The 21,825-nt window shown below is 40.2% G+C and overlaps 2 protein-coding genes across 2 annotated transcripts in view; one reads left to right on the top strand and one right to left on the bottom strand.

Annotated features, from left to right (window-relative positions):
• TMEM39A (transmembrane protein 39A) overlaps positions 1-1,035 on the top strand; it is a 39,478-nt gene extending 38,443 nt beyond the window's left edge. The window contains exon 9 of the mRNA XM_060763424.2: positions 579-1,035. Within this exon, the coding sequence (XP_060619407.1) occupies positions 579-812 (234 nt within the window). The 3' untranslated portion in view covers positions 813-1,035. The remainder of the gene's footprint in view (positions 1-578) is intronic.
• Positions 1,036-3,183: 2,148 nt separating this feature from the next.
• Positions 3,184-21,825, bottom strand: part of LOC132767959 (uncharacterized) — a 67,244-nt gene continuing 48,602 nt past the window's right edge. Inside the window, exons 15-20 of the mRNA XM_060763423.2 lie at positions 17,339-17,487; positions 14,693-14,755; positions 13,482-13,557; positions 7,059-7,143; positions 6,136-6,223; positions 3,184-3,784 (exon numbers count right to left, since the gene is read on the bottom strand). Of these exons, the coding sequence (XP_060619406.2) occupies positions 3,674-3,784; positions 6,136-6,223; positions 7,059-7,143; positions 13,482-13,557; positions 14,693-14,755; positions 17,339-17,487 (572 nt within the window). The 3' untranslated portion in view covers positions 3,184-3,673. The remainder of the gene's footprint in view (positions 3,785-6,135; positions 6,224-7,058; positions 7,144-13,481; positions 13,558-14,692; positions 14,756-17,338; positions 17,488-21,825) is intronic.

Genomic DNA, 21,825 nt, shown 5'->3' with positions numbered 1-21,825 from the left:
CCATTCAACATAGTCACCATCAATTTGAACTATTATTTAACCCAAGCATCAAAACCATGTTGGAAAAATTCAGGGTTTTTCTTTGTGACCCATGATTTTAAAGCTGTTTTAATATCATTCAAGTCATTGAATCTGAAGCCATGTCTTTCAGATGTCCAAAAAGACAACCTAGAACAGTACAACCTGTGCGTCCCCAGGGTGGCCTACAACTCCCAGAAATCCCAGCCAGTTTACCAGCTGTTAGCATTTCTGGAAGTTGAAGGCCAAAACATCTGGGGACCCACAGGTTGAGAACCACTGCCTAGATGGTTTCAGATTCAGTAACTTCTGCTGTTATGTGTTCATTCATAACGTTTTTGACACAGGCGGCAAAACGTTTTATCCCGCCCCCGTTTGTTGTACATATCTTACTTTCATTCAAAGACCCCAAAGCAACTGTCAGAACCAGGAGATAAATGTACCCTGGTTTAGCTGAAGCTGTAGCAGTGTAACATTTTGCTTTTCCACTTGTGTTGCTGAGTTTGTTGCCTGCTGAAACAGATTGGTGATCTAAGTGCTTGTTTCCTTCCCTCTTGCAGTTCCTCTTTCACCATCCATTACGGCTCCTCAACCTACTGATTCTCATTGAAGGCAGTGTAGTCTGCTATCAGCTCTACTCGCTGCTTCGTTCAGAGAAGTGGAACCACACGCTCTCCATGGCCCTGATACTGTTCTGCAACTACTATGTTTTATTTAAACTCCTGCGGGACCGGATAGTATTGGGCAGAGCATACTCGTATCCTCTCAACAGCTATGGGTTGAAAGCCCACTAGCTCATTATCTGAGGAAGGGAAGGATATTTTCATACAGTTCTATTTTTTTCTTGCAGCTGTTTATAAATATTTAAAAATATTTTATATTTTGTATACTACTGTTTTTTGTGGGGTGGGGAAGGGCCAAGTGGCAATTAAATGTCGCTTTATAAACAAGGTGTTATTTTATATATAAAAAAATCATTGTGTATATACTGTATATCAATATATCTATGTGAAGCAAGAGGACTGTATGTGTGGTCACTCCATCTGTTACACAGTGTTTACTACCAATTTTATATAAAAACAGTCCCTTTTTTGCTACTGGCTTTGCATGGAGACACATTCCAGAACAAGATATATATAATCAGTCCTCCATAGTCTACAACCACAGTTGTAACCAAAATATTTGGAGAAAAAAATCCAAAAAGCAAACCTTGATTTTGCAACACAGTGATCGCTATGCTGATGTGTAGGCATTCCTTGCCATTTCACATATCCTCAGGTTATTTCTGGCACTCATTTGAGTTGTTCACCATTTTATGTAAAGGATGTCATTTTATACCCTTACAGATAATGGGACTTCAACATCCATGGATTTTGGTATCCACTGGAGGGTCCGGAACTGGATACCGAAGACCCATTGTACACTGCTGTTGTCTCAGGCTACCTAGGATGTTCAGTGCAGGAAAGTAGTAGAAAGGACCATTACTGTATCATCTAGCTTACAAACACAAGATACATTTTTAGTAGCAGAGCAGCAGATTGCTATGTTGAGATCTACATTGCGGTAAGGACACCCTTCACATTTTGCCCCCACTATAAGGGCCAAGAAGTATGACACACTTCCTTTATCCAAGGGAACAAATGGAAACACTTAAAAACCAAAAGGATCACAGTGGAGATGCTAATGTGAATCCTTTAATACTCATCCCAACTCCTGGTTGTGTTTCTTTCTTCCAATAGAGTGTGGTAAAATGTCAAGTACTGTAGTTGAAAACAGTTCTGTAGACATACTGTAAAAAGGGTTGAGAAATCCAATCGTGTGGAGTACCTGTGATGGCAGCTACATTTTGAAAATTCTAAGGAAAATCAGGAGCTGGATCTGTGTAAACCAAGTAAATAGTCTCAAGCATTCAACTATAAGTGGTGTTTGAACATAAATTTGTTTCTGGGTCAGTCTTGCATTGATCCACCTGTAGGAACAACTGTTTTAATCATACTCTGAACAGTTTTGTATTCAGACACACAGAAATCCTGTAAATTTGCTTGACTTTAGGGTCATGCTGAACATAGATAGGTGTCCAAAACAAGAAAACTCAGCAGGCTCTGACATCCACGATTTCATAGCTGAATACATCAGGTGTGCTTATATGATTCACTAGGACAAGGAAAATGTCAAAATGAAATTTATCTCAATTCCGGGGCTATTGGACTAACAGTGGATTGAGTAACATTTGTTTCTAAAGCCCAGCATAGGCATGTCTCTCAAGTATCTAGTAGACCTTATTTGACATAGAAAATTACACCTTGCATTGCCCTGTCCTGTTCCCTCGATATATATAATTCTGACAACTGCAAAGAGAACAGCATTTTGTGGGGAAAGTTGACCTAATGAATACTGACACGATATCCATAATTACTCAAACATGATTCCTAAGAAATACTTCCACGCCTTCATTGTTCCTGATTTTCTGGCTTAAGACTAGTTTGAGTGTAATATTTACACGACTGGCTCTACCTTTTATTCCTTTAATTCAGTGTATATAAGTGACTGTACAACCTTTAGAACAGGCATGGACAGAGACTCATGTGACTCCCAAGGCTTTTTGTTGACTGCATAAGACCCCCTAAAAAATTGAAATTTGCTAGAGTTGCAGTTTAGAAAAACACGACTCCCAATTACAAGTTGAAGTTAAGATCTTCATTTAATGGTGTTTCAATACAGGTGAAAACTGGTCTCCGTGCTGTCCACAGTCCCCCACCCTGGTTTAGAGGCACATCCAACATATATGACAATATACTTTTTCCTACCATAATATGAACTCAAGAGAAAGCTAATGCTGTATTATTTTGCTGATTTAATTTAGCTCAAAAGAGACAGCTTCCTGAAAGCCCAAGGTTTTAAAATAGGTGAAAATACAAATTAAACCCTGCACCACTGAAAACTACAGCAAAAAGATATTTGAAAGTAGTTCAACCAAAATCTAGAATTCTGAGCATGTCTTAAAAGAGGTGAGTGTTACAAGTGGGCTTTTTCCATTTCTGCCCCTCAGTGCAAGTAGTTAACCTGGAAACCTGCTTTATATGCACAATGCAATATACTTTAGAAACAGTTTTCTGCAGAGGCAAGCTGTAACCTGGTATCTTGAGAAAAAGACGAAGCCACTCGTTTTTCTTCTTTGGCATAGGGATGCTGCAGTTTAGTTTATTTATCTGGAACAGAGGGACAATTCTAGGTAACAGTACTCAAAGCAATGAGCTCTATGATTTCCCAAGTGTTTTTTTCTTATTCGTCAGCCCTTGAAATAAAATCCTTTTTGTTCTACACAAGAAATTAAGTACTGACAGCATGGTGAGGCAGATAGGATTATTTCTGTTGAATACAAGAGAGAAGTGCTCAAAACAATCTGCCGGAAATAAGAAAAGTGGATGAATACTCTGCTACATATGAGCCTGTGTAAGATCCAATGGCATGTATGCCAGGTATGACTGGTAGAAGATCTATAACTGAAGCCAAAATCAAGATTTCACTTTTCTTAATAAGTTATTGTTTTATATGTGCTGTTTATAAAGATTTCCTGCTGTAAGTCACTCAGTCTGTAAGAATAATCTATCTCGTTTTGGTCTGGGTCAAGCTTGCAATCCTGTAGCTAGTCCTGTTACCCAAGAATGTCATAATAAATAGCTGGTTTTGCGATTGTGTCATGAAATTTCTCCAGCTTCAGGCCAATCCGAAACAGCAATGCTTCATTCCACCACTTTGCCATAATCTGTGAATAACGGAAATACAGCATGAGAAGGAGTGCAGAGAGAGTTAATTATGACAGACTTCTCTTAGGGACAGATCATTTGCACTCTGGCCGGAAAGAAGGGCATCAGAGCTAAAAGAAATGAGAGTAGTTTTTACATTTAATGTTAGTATGATTTAACCACAGGTTGAATCTCTATCTGAAATGCTTCAGACCAGATGTTTTTCAAAGTTTGGAATACCTATATTTGCATATACATAGTGAATGAGGAATTGTGAGAAAGGAGGTGAGTCACACATTCAGTCTCCACGAAGGAGCCTCCTGCAATACTGACAGAAACTGGGCAGGGGGAAGAGAAGGAAGTAGAAATCACACAAGGTCTCTATGAAGAGCAGACTCACAAACATTTCCCCAACTGTCAGCTTTTTCCACCCTCTGGGCAAAGTAGCCAGAAAGGGAAGTTTTTAAATTTTCTTGAGGATGAATATATGCAGCAGTCAATGCAATCAATCTGCACTGATCCTCTGGGCCGTTTCCAGGTATGCTCACCCTTCCACTTTCACTCTTACTCCTTGAGGACAAAATCAGTGGGCACTGAATATGTGACTACCCCCTTTCACCAAAAGTGGAAATGGGCAACTGACAGCAAAAAGGTTTTTGTGTGTGTTCTGCGTGTGTGGAGTATCTCAGATTTCTGTATAAGAGAGACTCAACATGTATGTTTCATTGTATATACTGCATTTTTGTAAGCTGTATTATTCCTGCAGTCTGGGAGTAAGGTGGGATATTTAAAAAAAAAGATGGGTGGAAAGACTGCAGGAGGACTGAACATCTAGTGATTGCTTGAAAGAGAACTGGATGCCTTGCTTGTATTGGATGTTGAACTCATTTCTTCGTGGTCTCTCTGAAATCGCACATAAGGTATTTCCTGCACTTGCCCAGTCAGTTCAAATCTAGATATTTATTATTTATTTATTTACAGTTTTTATATTCCGCCCTTCTCACCCCGCAGAGGACTCAGGGCAGTAGCCCTGCCCACACTCCCCAAGGAAGTATATAGCCAATGAAAGGGGAATACAGCCTCAGTTCCTTTTGTCCATCGTGTTTGCAACAGCTTAGGAATTTTTCTGACTTTTAATGACTATCCTTTTTTTATTTTACTGTTCTGCCGACCCTTCAACTTTTGCTATCTGGACTAATCTCGGGTGTGCCTTGCACCTTATTATGCCTTTTTCTCAATCTTCTGTTTGACCTGGACTGCTTTTGACCACTCTACTCAGGCCACTAATGTCTTCCACCACATTTTAAAAGAAGTGTGCAGTTTGTGGGGGGAAGTTGTCCAATACAGAGGGGCACACCATGTGTTTCTTATGGCTTCAGGATGGCTACACGGTGCAGTCTTGCCCCTTTGCCTCTCTTTTACTCCCCACACTCGCAAAAACTGCAAGTTGAGGCTCAAGAACCTGATTTACAAGCAGGCCCTCTTCCCCCCACTCAGCCCAATAAGCAATCGGTGTCTGAATCACCTGCTCCATCCGCTGATAGTGCGATCCAAGGAGGGGAGGCTACCTTCAGCTTATTGCCCTGGAGCCAACCTACCCTGGTCAAACCAAATGAAGGAAAAAGGCCCAAGGTGACCCATCTTCCTTCTTCTGGGCCTGGAAAGAGCCTGGAGCGGCAGCAAGAAAAATCTAAAAAAGGATGACAGCCTTTCTCATTGCTATTACTGTGTGCATTGTGTGCCCTTTGTGTGGTTGAGACATATCTCTGGTTTCATAAGGACTAGGTTGTGATTCACCTTTATCATTATTATTATTATTTGACTTTTTGCCTAAAGTTGCTTCTAGGTTCCACATGTCAAGATATAGTGCTACCAGCCTTTTTTCAGGATCCATCCCCTCCTTTAGAACGGTCTCTTCACTCCTGGAGGTTCAGAGAGTGTTGCCATTTTATATTCATAGGACGTCTGAATTCAGGAAGTCCCCAAGAGATTTCCTTAAATATCAGAAAGATGCCAGTGGCCTTCCGGTTTCTCCCCAGCAACTGACTGTGTAGCTGCAGGAAATACTATATGTACAATTTCACAAGACACCATGATGAAGTGAGAAAAATCTACCCTTATGAAGGGAAATTCATTTCTGAAAGAGTTACTATCTCTGGAGTTGCACTTAAAATGTAGCTGTTCCAACTTACAAACAAATTCAACTTGAGAACAAACCTAAAGAACCTATCTTGTTCGTAATTTGGGGACTGCTTGTTTTCCTAAACCTTGGCTATCGGATCTCTTTAGCAAAAACACTCTTTCCTTTAGCACAGAATAGACCATGTAAACAAGACAGCATGTGAGGACCAGTGAAAAAAGTAATAGTTACCTGAAGGCTGATGGGAAGGCCTGAGACAGTATATCCAATTGGCACTACTAGTGCTGGAATGCCTGTCAAGTTGGCCAGCTGCATGTACCTGCAATGTTCAAAGGGGACGTTACTTTTGTTCCTCACTGTCAGAAAAAAATCTAGAGAAGGTACTGTGACGCCCTGCAAAGTTCAGGTAATTTTTATTTACATGAGGAAAGATTTTAAATGCTGCAATACAATGAGCATCAGTTGTCAGTAACTGTCAGATACAGGTTTACTCCATTCAGGAAACAAAGCCCTCAAAACATTAGAAACTTTATTTAAGGGAACAAAGTAGCAAGGTATCATGGACATTTGCAAATCTAACATTTATAGGTAGCACAATTCAAGTAATACATGGGCTTCTATCCCATTTGTTGAGAAGCAGCTTCCATGCCTCTTGCACAGGCGTTTCACCACAATTACATATCAATAATAATATGCCATAGTCCTATATTATTCCCCCACGAGAGCAATTTTTGAGTGTGCAACAGATAATTCCTTGCTAATGACAATTTTCCTGAGAAGCCTTCACTAAAGCCAATAATATCAGCATGTTTAAAAGCAAGAAAACACCCATCATTGTTCAGATGATGCATAGTTTTATAAGCAGATGCACAAATAACTGGCAGAGATACAACATGATATATCTCAAGAAAACATGGCATGACTCAAGCTCCTATTATAAACTCATGATTCAACAAATTGATACAGAAATAATTACTACAAACTTAAAAGAGAGCTAGACCAAACCAACATAAGTAAATGAATATCCCATGTATCTAGCAGCCACAGTTGGCTTTAGCAGATTCAGATTTGGAAACAATTATACTGAAAGTTTAGCTTCAGCACTGCTTCTTCATACCTGTCATCTGACTTTGAACAGCACATGGTCTTCTTACCTCATGGTCTGGAGAGTCGTCTGAACATCGCTACATCCTGATAGGAGATCAGAGCTCTGGATTTCTGGGGCGCAACATGCAGTTCCTCAAGAGAAAAAGGATATCGTAGTTTTAAAAGTCATAAGCATTAATAATAATAATCTAAAAACTAACATCAGAACTTTCTGGTCAAATGACTTCAAAATAAAAAGAGTTCCGTATATGTCCCATCAAAATAGGTTGGGGTTTTTTTTAGCTGAGCTGGTTCTGAAACCAAAATGGGTTGAAATGTATTCAAGACTTAAATTTCAGTAAGTTTGATTTAACAGAATATTTGACAACTACCATATTTTCTGGAATATTAGATGACTTTTTAACCCAGGAAAATCATCCCTGAACTTGGGGGTTGTCTAGTAAGCTGAGTATAAAATATCACTTCCTGTTTCGGGTCAAGGTGAGGGAGGCGGGCAGCTGCCCTGCACTGCTCACTGGAGCTTTTAAATGCATCATTTTAAAACTAATGAGCATTTGTTTTAGGAGTGAAGCCCTAAGTAAACTGCTAGGGCAAAAATACAATTCTTTGAGTTTCTTCACCTGAACACTATGGGTTATCCCAGATTGAAGCATTTAAGTGTAAATGAGTTTCTCTTCTACAAAACCGTATCTGCAGGGGATATGTTCCCAGGCTCTGCATAGATATGCAAAACTGTGCATAACAGTGAACCCTATTGAAATGAAGAACTTTCAGACCAAGAATACCATAGACTTGTGCTGGAAGATGTTGAAAAGGGCATATTTTGTTGGGCATGGTTAAAGAAAAATATGAATAATAAAATATGATCTGGCAGATTTTAAACTAGGTTATGTGGAGGAAGGCGACATCCTTGGGAATAGTAGTTTATCAAGGCCCATAGCGAACAGACAAAAGGCTAAAGAGAGGATTGAACAAACACAACAAGTACAAAGCAGTTAGGGAACAATAAACTCAAACAGCTAAAGTTAATGCTCCAAGGGTTTAGGTGTCTTTATACTAATGCCCAGACCATAGGAAATAAACAAGATGAGATCGAACTCTTAAAACAACAAAGTAGTTACAATGTAATGGGCTTAACAGAAAAAGTGGGACGAGTCCTGTAATTGGAATGTAGCAATGGAGGGGTATAACCTATTTCAGAGAAATAGACCAAACAGGAGAGGGGGTGGAGTAGCATTATATGTCAAAATATTTACACCTATCTCAGCTGCAGGTTGCCAAGGTAACTGGTGGGGCAGCTTTCAAACTCCAAAATCCGGGTGGTTCGCAAATCTATCATCAGGGTGCCGACAGTCATTAACCAAACCCAGAAGGAAAACCTCCGGAAATTCTACAAAGGCAAAAAGTACAAGCCACTGGACTTGAGGCCTAAGAAGACTCGTGCCATGCGGTGCAGGCTAACCAAGCATGAACAGGATCTGAAGACCAAAAAACAGCAGCGGAAAGAGTGCCTGTACCCTCCTCGGAAATACGCTGTTAAGGCATGAGCCTCACATCTTCAACTGTTCAGAAATGATTTTTTTTTCCATTAAAAGTGTTTGTCTTTGGGAAAAAAATGTTTACACCTGAGAAGAGTTGCAAGACTTTAATCCTAGAAACCAGGCTGAGTACATCTGCATAAGAATTAAGGGAACAAGGACTGAAAAAGATGTAGCTGTATGGGTCTACACAACTCCAAGCCAAACAGAAGAACTGGATGAAGCCTCCTTGACCAGATGAAACATGCAGAAAGAAGACTAGTAACATGGAAGTAGTAACATGGAATTTTAATAACTCTGATATTTGTTAGAATTATTAAAATTCTATTTGTTAGAAAACAAACTTTGCCAACAGTACAAAGTCCAACAAATTCCTCACTTGCCTTGCAGACAATTTTATTGTCCAGAACTTAAAAGAGGCAACAAGGGGATCTGCTAATCTGGATCTGATCCTAACCAACACCGAGGATCTGGTCAATGGAGTGGAAGTGGTGGGATCCTTAGGTGTGCTCCTGGAGTTTGTGATACAAAGGAAGGGTGAGACTAAGAGAAGTCAAACATGCATTTGAGACTTTAAGAGAGCTGACTTCAGGAAATTAAGGAAATACTGAGTGGACAGGAATACTAAAAGAGAAGGGAGTATATGATGGATGGGAGTTTCTTAAAAGTGAGATACTGAAGGCCTAGGTTGAGAAAGACAAATACGTGTTGTTTTTAGATTCTTGCCAGCAGCAGAAAAAATAAGAGAAATGTAAAACAACCAGGTGTGAGATATACCCTCTCACACTGGAAATTGCAATAAAAAGAACCTATGCTTCAAAGTTTATTGAAAAGTCATTCATGACATAATTGGTGTCAGAAGTGGGATATTCTTTTCCAATGTGGAAAAGATATTCATAACATTATTTGGCACCACGAACAGGATATTCTTTTCCAGTATTATTTATTTATTTATTTACTTACTTACTTTATTTGTCCTCTCAGCCCTTAGGCTGAGAGTTCAGAGCGGTTAACAGCAACAGTTTCAGTATACAAAGTACAAGGTTATTGGGTATTTAAAAGCAATCACATAACAATTAAACAGTAAACATCAATACAACAATATATCAATATGTATGAGAGAAGAATAACACTTTTGCTTTAAGAAGTAAGATATTCTTTTCAGTGAAACAAAAAAAAATTGGAGTAGTGAAAATGACTTTTCTTGCTTTAGAGAAATAAAGTGTTCAGAACATCTCAGAGAATTACAGAAGAGAAGGGAACAAGGGAGAAAAGAATTGTGCTGGAGTGGTTTCAATGGATTGGAATCCCCATAATCCCCATATGAAGTGGGGGAGAAAGATCACTGGTGTAGAAGCTTGCTAAGTTGTTTGTTGTTGTTGTTGTTTTTAAGCCATGGAAGGGCTAAATACGTTTAAGTTTTTTTTAAGGGAATATAGAGAATATTCTTTCCAATGATGGAAGATAGTATTTGAATTTGGAGTTGTTTTTAAAGCAAATTGACAGAAGAGGGGGCCTCTGTGTCAAAGGTCAGAGGTAAAATATGTAGCAAAAGTTGTAGTTAGGACAAGATGCAGTTTTGCCCTTGAAATGTAGAAAAAGAGATCTAAATGTATTTTAAGTTTTGGTACAGGAGGAGTCTTGGTGATTATAAAGGAAAATGTGCAGGAGGAAGATCAGAGGAGATTCTGAGTTTTATTTTCTGAAAGTTTTTTGTGGAAGCCTATCTAAGGAAAATGGGGTGCTTGTTACAAAATGGTATTATTACATTACCTAGAGGAGATATTTTATGGTTGAATAACAAGGTAATTGGAGTTATGATTTTGCAACTTGGTAAAGGTAGATGAGTTGCATTTTGGTTTGGCAGCAGTCTAATCAGCCTATTGATCAGCCTAGTAAATGGGTTTTTGTTTTATTTTGGAAAAAAATTGTTTGGAAATCCAAATCATTTGAATTTCCTACAAAATATAATAAATTAAGTGAAAGTTTTGTTATTGCAAAAGAGAAAAATGAAATAGATACAAAGAGATTTTTAAGAAGGAATTTGTTACAACCAATTTGGGAGTCTTTATCTGGAAGTGTTAACTTTTGTTAATTCTGTCTGTTTATCTAAGTTACTGATTATTGATTAATTAAAACCATTTGTTTAAGTTACAGGACTCTAAATGTAGCTACCAACTCAAAGGAAGACCTGATGAAGAAATTGCCATGAGTTTGACAAAATTAATTTTGAACAGTGCATATATATTGTGATTTATAAGTTTAGAGTTTAAAGAGGAACAGAAAAGAAACATTCAGCTAAACGTTTCTTTAAGTGTTACTGGAATTAAGCAATGCTGCAAGAGGCCAGAGCTACAAGTCTCAGACTTCTGGAACAACAAAGTTATTTGGGAATTTGGGGATGTTGAGTCACAGGATTTGCTCATTTCAAGAGCATTGATGTTATGGGGGAAAGGAATTGCAAACACTGCTTTTCAGCACAGGATGAAGTGGGAAATGGGTTCAAAGCACACACACACAAAGAGAGGTTAATTTAAGGTTGAAAGAAGTTCTACTATTAAATAAAGGTTTTACATTTGAAAGGTTTACATTGATGCTGGGGAAACATACAAATGGAAAAATTTGGTTTGGTTATGGTTTAAGTTAACAACTCATGATAATGTAAGGGAAATGTGATACAGTAGTGGTTCAGTAAATGAAACATTTTGGATTACCTTAATTTCGGTTCAGATGCATAGATTTATAAAGGAAATAAAACAATGAAGGTCTATATGAGTTACAAACATGAGAAGTCAAAAGAAATGTGATATATTTGAAAGATTGTTAATGATAAATACAGTTAAATGAAGTTTTGCTAAGGAAATGTAATGAAAATGAACAAAGAAGGAAACATTTGGGAACAACGTGGGTTTAGATCTTGTGCATATAAAGAAAGGTTATTTTATTAATTGATCAAATGTTTTGAAGGTTTATATGCAAAAGTTCAGTTTACGTATGAAATTGTTCATTCAATTGTAATGATAATTGTGAAAATGTACTTCTGGTTTAAGAAACTGAGATGTGAGACAACTACATTTTAGAGGTTACTTTACTCTATGTTGCATATAGATTTAAAAATGAAATCTATATGCAAGAGGGAGAATGTCACAAGAAATTCAATGTGTAGATTTGACAAATATGAATTTAATATGATGTGTGGGAATGAATGGAAGGATGGATGTATTTTGGAAGCACCAGTATAATATTAAGGCATGCAATGACTAACTACCTGCCTGCTGCTTTGTGATTAAAACCCGTTAATGAGATCTGAAGAGTAAACTCTGATAAGTACTGGGACAATGATAACAGAAATGTTTCCAACATCCCTTATGTTAAGAAGGAAGTCAACACAAGCCTTGTGTTTGTCAACACCAATCAAAAAGAGTCAACATCTGGCCAGGAAACTGAGATGGATCCAGGAAGACGTCTATCATTAATTTACAACTTTGGGACTACACCAGCAGAATATTTCTATAAAAGACTCAGCCTAATAATGCTCAAATTGTGACAGACAGAGACGCTGTTCACCCGCTATGCTCTGCAAGAGATAGTGTACTATGGAGTGGCAGATCTGCAAGGGAGCAGTCTGGTCACTTTTGGGCTTCTTTCTCAAGGGAAGAGGAAGAAGTGCACTTTTGGAGTCTTAGATTTTGTGCAGGGAGTCAGGTTCTGCTGAATGGAAAACAGAGATCTGATCCTTGGCATTGTTTTTAGGAAAAGAAGTTTTGGCATTTCGGCGTTTTGAAGTTTTGCCGTTTTGAAGTTATGGAACTATGCATTGGCAGGCTGCAGGAAAGCAGGGTCTGGCCTAACCGGTGCTTCTCCAAGAAAGGAGAAAATGATATGGTAATATTTGGATGCATGTGGATGAATGCGTGTACATGTGGTGTGAATGTTGAGTGAAAATGTAATTCCCTTTTATTTGTCTGTTAACCAATGTAATTGTAAATCCAATGTAGTTGCATAGAATCTGTATGTCTGTATGTCCAATGTCATTCTTTGTCTAAATATTTTTCTGTAATTTGATATACCCTCTCACACTGGAAACTGCAATAAAAAGAATCTATGCTTTGAAGTTATTGAAAAGTCATTCATGACAGAAGGAACTAGATGAAGTCATTTCAGAAATAATCTTTGAGAATTCTTGGAGGACAGAAGTCCCAGCAGACTGGAGGAGGGCAAATGTTGTCCCTATCTTCAAGAAAGGAAAAAAAGAGGTCCCCAATAATTACCATCTAGTCAGCCTGACATAAATACCAGGAAAGATTCTGGAACAGATCATTAAGGAGGGAATCTCCAATCACTTAGAAAGGAATGATGTGGTTACTAAAAGTCAACATGGATTTCTAAAAAAAAAAAAAATCATGCCATACTAATCTTATCTCTTTTTTCAATAGAGTTACAAGCTGGGTAGATGCAGGGAATGCTGTGGATGTAGCATATCTTGATTTTAGTAAGGCCTTTGACAAAGTCCCCCATGATCTTCTTGCAAGCAAGCTAGTGAAACGTGGGCTAGGGAATACTACAATTAGGTGGAGGGGTTGAAAAAAAAATAGCGAATCATGAAGAGTAGTTCCATGACACAAAGTAATTTAAATAGTATGGTTCATTCTATATTTTATATAGAGTTAATTAAATCAATTTAATGTCTGCTTCTCCTAGATTTAGTATAGGGATTTGGATAACCAGTTAAAATTCATGAATAAAGCAGATTTCTTTTAAAACCTAAAAATTTCGGGGGGGGGGGGATTATCCAATCTTATTCCTCCATATACTTTCTAACATTGTTATGCATTGGAGCAATGTCAACTCTCCATTGCACAGGGGTGAAGAAAAAAATCCAGACCAACAGTCATCCCAAGCAAATTGTTCAATCAAGTTAAAATCAGAGACCTGGAGTGATGAGACAATTCACATTTGCAAAAGTCTCCTGCAGAATGGCCATGGTGCGGGTTCGCTGACGGTTTGCCTGCAAACAGAAGACAAAGTCAAGTTTGTAAAATTGAACTACTTTGATTACGAGTAGCAACTCGATATGGACTGTTATGTTAAAGAGTATGAAACTGAGGTGCATGGCTGTAAACAAGAGGGTACAGATTAAAAGGTAAAACACAACCACCATTCTCCCCATGATCATCATGAGAAAAGGATATCTAAAGAATATGGGAGTGTATGATTCAAGGTGAAAAAAGAGGGAATAATCCTTGAGTTTAAAACAGAAGAAGAAAACAAGATACAGGTCAACAAATGCATCCAATTTTAATAATTTTAACATGGGTTTCTGAATATTTATTTTAGAAATAAATATTTAGAAACAACAGAACTTGATCAGCAATCCGAGAAATCATCATCATAAGCTTGGTAGCATAAAAAGGAATAAAACACTTTGTTATTCAAATAAACACTAGTGAGTCCTTTTCTCTCCTCTTTTCCAAATATTATTGCTTTAATGCATATACTGTCATCTAAAATGGGATTTTAAAACAAACCTCAATAGCTTGATTCTGACTTTTTCACAAATTACAGTTTAAGCATTGTTTTCCCTATTTGAATACAGAAAACATTTCATTCCAGTCCCCTCCTTTATGTTATGCTACAAAAAATATTGGAAGGAAGGAAAAACCTATAGACATGCATACTATTATGTTTGCATGTGTGTGTGTGTGTGTGTGTGTGTGTGTATGGAAAGGAAATGAATAAAAAGGATGAGGGGTGCATGTATGCCTGAGTTTTAGCGTTAATTTCAACCAAGTCAATACGAAGACAAACCTACATAAAACTGTTCTTTTGAAACTGCAGATACGTCTATCGCAAAACCCTTACATCAAACAGAGGAAAGGGGCGATAGCTGTAATATGTTAACTAAAAGGTGCAGTTTTATTTAAACAGAGGGAGCTATTCATCATCTCTTAATGTAAAATAGGTATGTCTGAAAAAAGATTCCTTTTTAATAAGTATTTTGTGTTACTATTCAAAGATATTGTTCTAACAGTAACAAGCCTCTTCTGCCATGAGTTACATCTTTTCCAACTAGAGTAAAAATTGAGTGCTCCATACTATTCTCATCCCAGCTCTCGTTTATCCTGCAGTAAACTCTTTTTCACCTTAATGTAGTCCAGAGCTGTGAACTGGGAAGCAATTGCAAGATTCAAACGAGTCTCCAAATTCTGGAAAATAAAAATACCTGGGTAAGTTTCTTCTGGAAGGGGACACATAAAACAGAACCACAGTCTAGTTCATACCTAGAAGAGATTTACAGGGAATGTTGTATAGCAGGATACTAGTGTGTACTGAAATTAGATCCTACAAAGGCAAAAAATAAATGCATGGATGTGAGCAGAGTTGATACATAAGTATTCCTACTGATTTCTATTCTTGTCTAACACCTATTTTATATCTGAGTGTATAGTACATGTTGCTTTCAATTTTGTGAGCCTTTCTCATGAGAGGATTTGTTAAAGGATCATAGTGAGAATAGATTTATTCTGTTCCACTTGCATACTAATTGAAATAGGAACACAAAGCAATCAAAGGATTACATATAAAACATGTTTATAAGACAAATATAGATGCAGTGCTTGTTTGAGGAAGGAATTAAATTCACAAGGTTCATATGAAGGCAAGAAGCTAGAAAGTTTCCAAATTATGCATCTAGAAAGTAAATGTTGGACTAACTGATACAGTTTAATGAAAACCAGTCTAATAATCTATGGCTTACCCTCATGCCAATCCTTGGCACTCCCCACATAGGCCCGGCTTACAATCATAAAACCATAAAAGTTGGAAGGTCCCCCATGACTAACAAACTAGTCCAATATGGACTATGCAAAACTATGGTTAAGTGAATCTGTAATTGGTTAAGCGGATGAACCCAGAGAGTGCTCCCCAATTCTTCCTCTTCATCCTGGAAAGAAGTGGCGAGCGGAGTGCCACAAGCAGGGTTCCGTCCTGGTCCTGTTCAGCATCTTTATTAATGACTTAGATGAAGGGTTGAAAGGCAGGATCATCAAGTTTGCAGATGACACCAAATTGGGAGGGATAGCCAATACTCCAGAAGACAGGAGCAGAATTCAAAACTATCTTGACAGATTAGAGAGATGATTGGCCAAAACTAACAAAATGAAGTTCAATAGGGACAAATGGAAGATACTCTACCTAGGCAGAAAAAACGAAATGCAAAGATATGGGAAAGCGTGGCTTGAGAGCAGTACGTGTGAAAAAGATCTTGGAGTCCTCGTGGACAACAAGTTAAACATGAGCCAACAATGTGATGCGGCAGCAAAAAAAGGCCAATGGGATTTTGGCCTGCATCAATAGGAGTATAGTGTCTAGATCCAGGGAAGTCATGCTATCCCTCTATTCTGCCTTGTTTAGACCACACCTGGAATATTGTGTCCAATTCTGGGCACCACAATTGAAGAGAGATACTGACAAGCTGGAATATGTCCAGAGGAGGGCGACTAAAATGATCAAGGGTCTGGAGAACAAGACCTATGAGATGGGCATGTTTAGCCTGAAGAAGAGAAGGCTGAGAGGAGACATGATAGCCATGTATAAATATGTGAGAGGAAGTCACAGGGAAGAGGGAGCAAGCTTGTTTTCTGCTTCCTTGGAGACTAGGACACACAACAATGGCTTCAAACTACAAGAGAGGAGATTCCATCTGAACATGAGGAAGAACTTCCTGACTGTGAGAGCCGTTCAGCAGTGGAACTCTCTGCCCCGGAGTGTGGTGGAGGCTCCTTCTTTGGAAGCTTTTAAACAGAGTCCGGATGGCCATCTGTCAGGGGTGCTTTGAATGCAATTTTCTTGCTTATTGGCAGGATGTTGGATTGGATGACCCATGAGGTCTCTTCCAATATATGATTCTATGATTTTATGATTCTTTGACCTTGTGGGCCATCCAATGACTTCCCTGGATCTAGACACTATATTCCTACTGATGCCATCCCATTGGTTTTTTTAGCTGCCACAAGACATTGTTGGCTTGTTGAACTTATTGAACTTGTTGGCCACAAGGACTCCAACATCTTTTTCATATGTACTGCTGTCGAGCCAGGTGTCCCCCCATTCTGTATCTGCAATTCATTTTTCTACCCAAGTAGAGTGTCTTGCATTTGTCTTTGTTGAACTTCATTTTGTTAGTTTTGGTCCATCTCTCTAATCTGTTAAGATCGTTTTGAATTCTGCTCCTGTCCTCTGGACTATTGGCTATCCCTCCCAATTTGATGTCATCTGCAAACTTGCCTTCGAATCCTTCATCTAAGTAATTAATAAGGAGGCTGGATAGCCATCTGTCAAGGATGCTTTCATTGATCTTTTTTCTGTATGGCAGAGGACTGGATGACAGCTGTGGTCTCTTCCAAGCCTATGATTCTATGATGAAACATATCCTTCATAAGGCAAAGCACCATCACCTCATTTGTCTGTCATATATTAGACTGCAAGACAATTCACTTGCAAAAATGTTCCTGTGATTCTTTCATAGTCCTAGGAAGAGAAGGAAAGAGGAGGAGTCGTCTAACAGCCTCCTAAAGCCTTGCAGAGCATGAACATCACAGGTGTAAGAAGGACTGGAACCTATATGGGAGAATGTCACTACTGAAGGAGCTACTGTCTCAAGAAACTGCAACAAGCAGTATGGCCACTGATTATTTTTAGAAGAAAATGACATACAGCATTTCTCTGGTTGTGCAGAATAACTATTTCAAGTCAAGGCAGCTGATCTGGTCAATTCATGCATCACTTACCATTTGCTCAAAGTGATTGTTGAAATCAGGCTGCAGGAAATCCCTCATCTCACTAAGGATACAGATGACATGAGCCACCCGCATCTCCTCTATCTCTGGGAGGGACACTTCGATTACCGAGGCACCAAAACTCTTAAGGAACTCCACAGCTGAGCAACCAGGAGCAGCAAGTAGATCACGTGAGAAAGGGGGAGGGAGAGGAGAGAGACAGAGTTTGTTATAACCAAGCAGGACACAGATAAAGCAGATAAAAGAATGACCAACCTTTTCTGTGTTGCAAGATAATATGTAAGACATGTGGAAGGCCCCCTCAAGGAAACAGGGATCACGGGTCAACTTTGTTGTAGTTCTGTCTTCAAAGCATCTCCCATTTATAATTATTCACTTAATAGCTTTTCTTAGCAAGATTTGTTCAAGGAGGATTCTTTCCTCTGAGGCCCTATCTACACTACCTTATAATGCAGTTTCAGAATGCAATTTAACTGCATTGGGCTGGATTATATGAATCTAATTCAATCTAATTCAATGCAGTTAAACTTCATTCTGAAGTATGCTGATGACACTCAACTCATTCTGAGGATGGAAGGCTGACCAGACTCCATACCCGATAATTTCCATCAATGCCTTGAGGCCGTTACTGGATGGTTGCGTGCCAGCAGATTGAGGGTGAATCCAGCAAAGACAGAGATCCTCTGGTTAGGCCACCCGGACGGAGGGGTGATCCGGTTGCCTACCCTGGATGGCATGACATTATGCCCGTCATCTTTGGTAAAGAGTCTGGGAGTCCTTTTAGACCCTCTGCTGACAATGGAGGCCCAGGCCTCCGCCGTGAGCAGAGTCGCATTTTTCCATCTGCGTCAGGCTAGGCGTCCGGCTCCCTATCTGTCCAGGGACGACCTGACCACGTTGACCCAGGCTACGGTCATCTCAAGGTTGGACTACTGTAACGCCCTCTACATAGGCCTGCCTTTATCGGTGATCCGGAAACTTAAACTAGTGCAAAATGCTGCTGCCGGCTTCTCGTAGGGGTCCCAGCGAGGTGTCATATCACTCCAAACTTGCAGCAACTGCACTGGTTGCCGATTGAGCACCGGATTACCTTTAAAGTGCTGATTCTTACCTTTAAGGCCTTACATGGCCTGGGACCGGAGTATCTGAGACCGTCTCACCCCCTATCAATCCCCGAGATCACTTCGTTCAGACGATCAGAATCTCCTTGAAGTTCCCAATATTAGGACCTTTCACGTGATGTCTACTAGGCGTAGAGCATTCACGGTGGTGGCTCATTACCTGTGGAATGCCTTGCCAGCGGGAACACGAGCTCTCCGAGATTTACCTTCTTTTCGTAGAGCTTTTAAAACTTATTTATTTACACTGGCATTTGAATCTTGCTCATCGGAATTTTTCTTGGTTTTAATGTAATGTATCACATGTGTATACTGTAAATCGCTCCGAGCCTTCGGGGAGTGGTGGTATATAAAATTGATAAATAAATACATAAATCTATATCTATATCTATGTATATAATAAAGGTGAAAGTTTGTATGCAGCGGACAAAAGTGTGGCGGTGCGATGGGAGGAGTATGTGCCAGCGTTTTGATTGGCCAGCCTGAAAGTTCCAACATTCCGATTGGCTGCCGCAGTGGTGCTATTTGCATATGGTCTCTGATTGGCCAGCTTCAATAGGAGCCCCTGGTGGAGAAAAGAGTTCATGGCAGAAACGGGGACATGAGAAGGAAATTTGCATATGGTCTCTGATTGGACAGCCTCAATTCCAAGATTCCGAGATGACAAAGAGAGGAAAGGAAAAGGCCAGAGCGGGCTGAGTCAGATAATTACCAATACAGACTACACTTGGCACACAGAGCCTGCAAGACCGACTCGACATCCTACTGCAACCATGGATGATGGGACTTGCAGTACCATCACTCACATTCTGAGACCGCTGTTAACCTCATCCAGTGACTGATCAGGACCAAACTTGGAACATAGACCTCTCATGACCCACTTTACGTCTGGTGTGGTTTGGCCGGGGATGGACCATGGATTATGGGACTGGCAGTACCTTTGCTCAATTCTTGAGACCACTGCAACCCTCATCCAATTACCGATAAAGACCAAACTTGGCATACTGAGTCTCCATGACACACTCTACATCCTGGTGCAGTTTGGAGGAGGATGTACCATGGACGATGGAACTTGCAATACCTGCACTCCCTTCCTAAGACCATTACAACTGCCAACAATGATGGATCAGGACCACAATTTACACAGAGAGCCCACATGACCCACTCTACATCCTGGTGCGGATTGGAAGAATTTGACAATGGATGATGGGACTTGCAGTCACTTTACTCACTTCCTGAGACCACTGAGACCCTCGCCAATGGCTGATCAAGACCAAACTTGCCACATGGAGCTCCAATGACCCAGTCTACATCCTGCTGCAGTTTGGAGGAGGACGGACCATGGATGATGGGACTTACAGTACCTTCACTCACTTACTGACACCACTGACACCCTCATCTAATGACTGATAAAGACCAAACTTGGCACACAGAGCCCCCATGACCCACTCTATATCCTGCTGCTGTTTGTAGGAGGATGGCCCATGGATGATGGGACTTCAAGTACTTTCACTCACTTCCTGAAAATAATGCAGCCGTTATCCAAAGACCAATAAAGACCAAACTTGGCATACAGAACCACCATTACCCACTTTCTCTAATAACCCGGGCAACGCCGGGTCCCCAAGCTAGTCTATCTATATCTATATATCTATATCTATATCTATATATATATAATAAAGAAGAGTGTTTGTATGGGAATGACAGAGGTGCGGAGGGCGGAAGGTGTATGTGCCAGCGTTCTGATTGGCTGCCGCTGTGGTGCTATTTGCATATGGTCTCTGATTGGCCAGCTTCAATAGGAGCCCCTGGTGGAGAAAAGAGTTCATGGCAGAAACGGGGACATGAGAAGGAAATCTCAATTCCAAGATTCCGAGATGACAAAGAGAGGAAAGGAAAGGCCAGGGGCTCTGTCAGAAAATTACCAATACAGACCACACTTTGCAAACAGAGCACACAAGACCCACTCGACATCCTACTGCAGTTTGGAGGAGGATGAACCATGGATGATGGGACTTGCAGTACCATCACTCACATTCTGAGACCGCTGTTAACCTCATCCAATGACTGATCAGGACCAAACTTGGCACATAGACCTCTCATGACCCACTTTACGTCTGGTGTGGTTTGGCTGGGGATGGACCATGGATTATGGGACTTGCAATACCTTTGCTCAATTCTTGAGACCACTGCAACCCTCATCCAATTAGCAATAAAGACCAAACTTGGCACACTGAGACTCCATGATGCACTCTACATCCTGGTGCAGTTTGGAGGAGGATGCACCATGGACGATGGGGCTTGCAATACCTGCACTCCCTTCCTACGACCATTACAACTGCCAACAATGATGGGTCAGGACCACAATTTACACAGAGAGCCTGCATGACCCATTCTACATCTTGGTGCGGTTTGGAATAATTTGTCAATGCATGATGGGACTTGCAGTCACTGCACTCACTTCCTGGGACCACTGAGACCCTCGCCAATCACTGATCAAGACCAAACTTGGCACACAGAATCTCCATGACCCACTCTACATCTTGGTGCAGTTTGGAGGAGGACAGACCATGGATGATGGGACTTCAAGTACCTCCACTTCCTTCCCAAGATTGCTGCAATCCTCATCCATAGACCAATCTAGACCAAACTTAGCACACAGAGCCCCCATGACCCACTCTACATCCTGCTGCAGTTTGAAGGAGGATGGACTTTGGATGATGGGACTTGCATTACCTTCACTCACTTACTGAAACCACTACCACCCTCATCCAATGGCTGATAAAGACCAAACTTGGCACACAGAGTCCCCATGACCCACTCTATATCCTGCTGCTGTTTGGAGGAGGGTGGACCTTCAAATACCTTCACTCACTTCCTGAAAACAATGCAACCATCATCCAATGACCAATAAAAACCAACCTTGGCATAGAGAACCACCATTACCCACTTTCTCTAATAACCCGGGCAGCGCCGGGTCCCCAAGCTAGTATATAATAAAAGTCAAAACTTGTATGCGGCGGATGTGTGGCGGTGTATGTGCCGGCTTTCTGATTGGTCAGCCTGAAAGTTCCAAGATTCTGACTGGCTTCTGCTGTGGTGCTATTTGCATATGATCCCTGATTGGCCTGCTTCAACAGGAGCCCTTGGTGGAGAAAAGGGTTCATGACAGAAACAAGGACATGACAGATGGAAATTTGCATATGGTCTCTGATTAGCCAGCCTCAATTCCAAGATTCCGAGATGACAAAGAGAGGAAAGGAAAGGCCAGGGGCTCTTTCAGAAAATTACCATTCTACATCCTGGTGCGGTTTGGAAGAATTTGTCAATGGATGATGGGACTTGCAGTCACTGCACGCA

The sequence above is a fragment of the Anolis sagrei genome, chromosome 2, assembly GCF_037176765.1.
Source record: "Anolis sagrei isolate rAnoSag1 chromosome 2, rAnoSag1.mat, whole genome shotgun sequence".
In the NCBI taxonomy this organism is placed as follows: domain Eukaryota; kingdom Metazoa; phylum Chordata; class Lepidosauria; order Squamata; family Dactyloidae; genus Anolis; species Anolis sagrei.
This window is presented reverse-complemented; position numbering and strand designations above follow the sequence as displayed.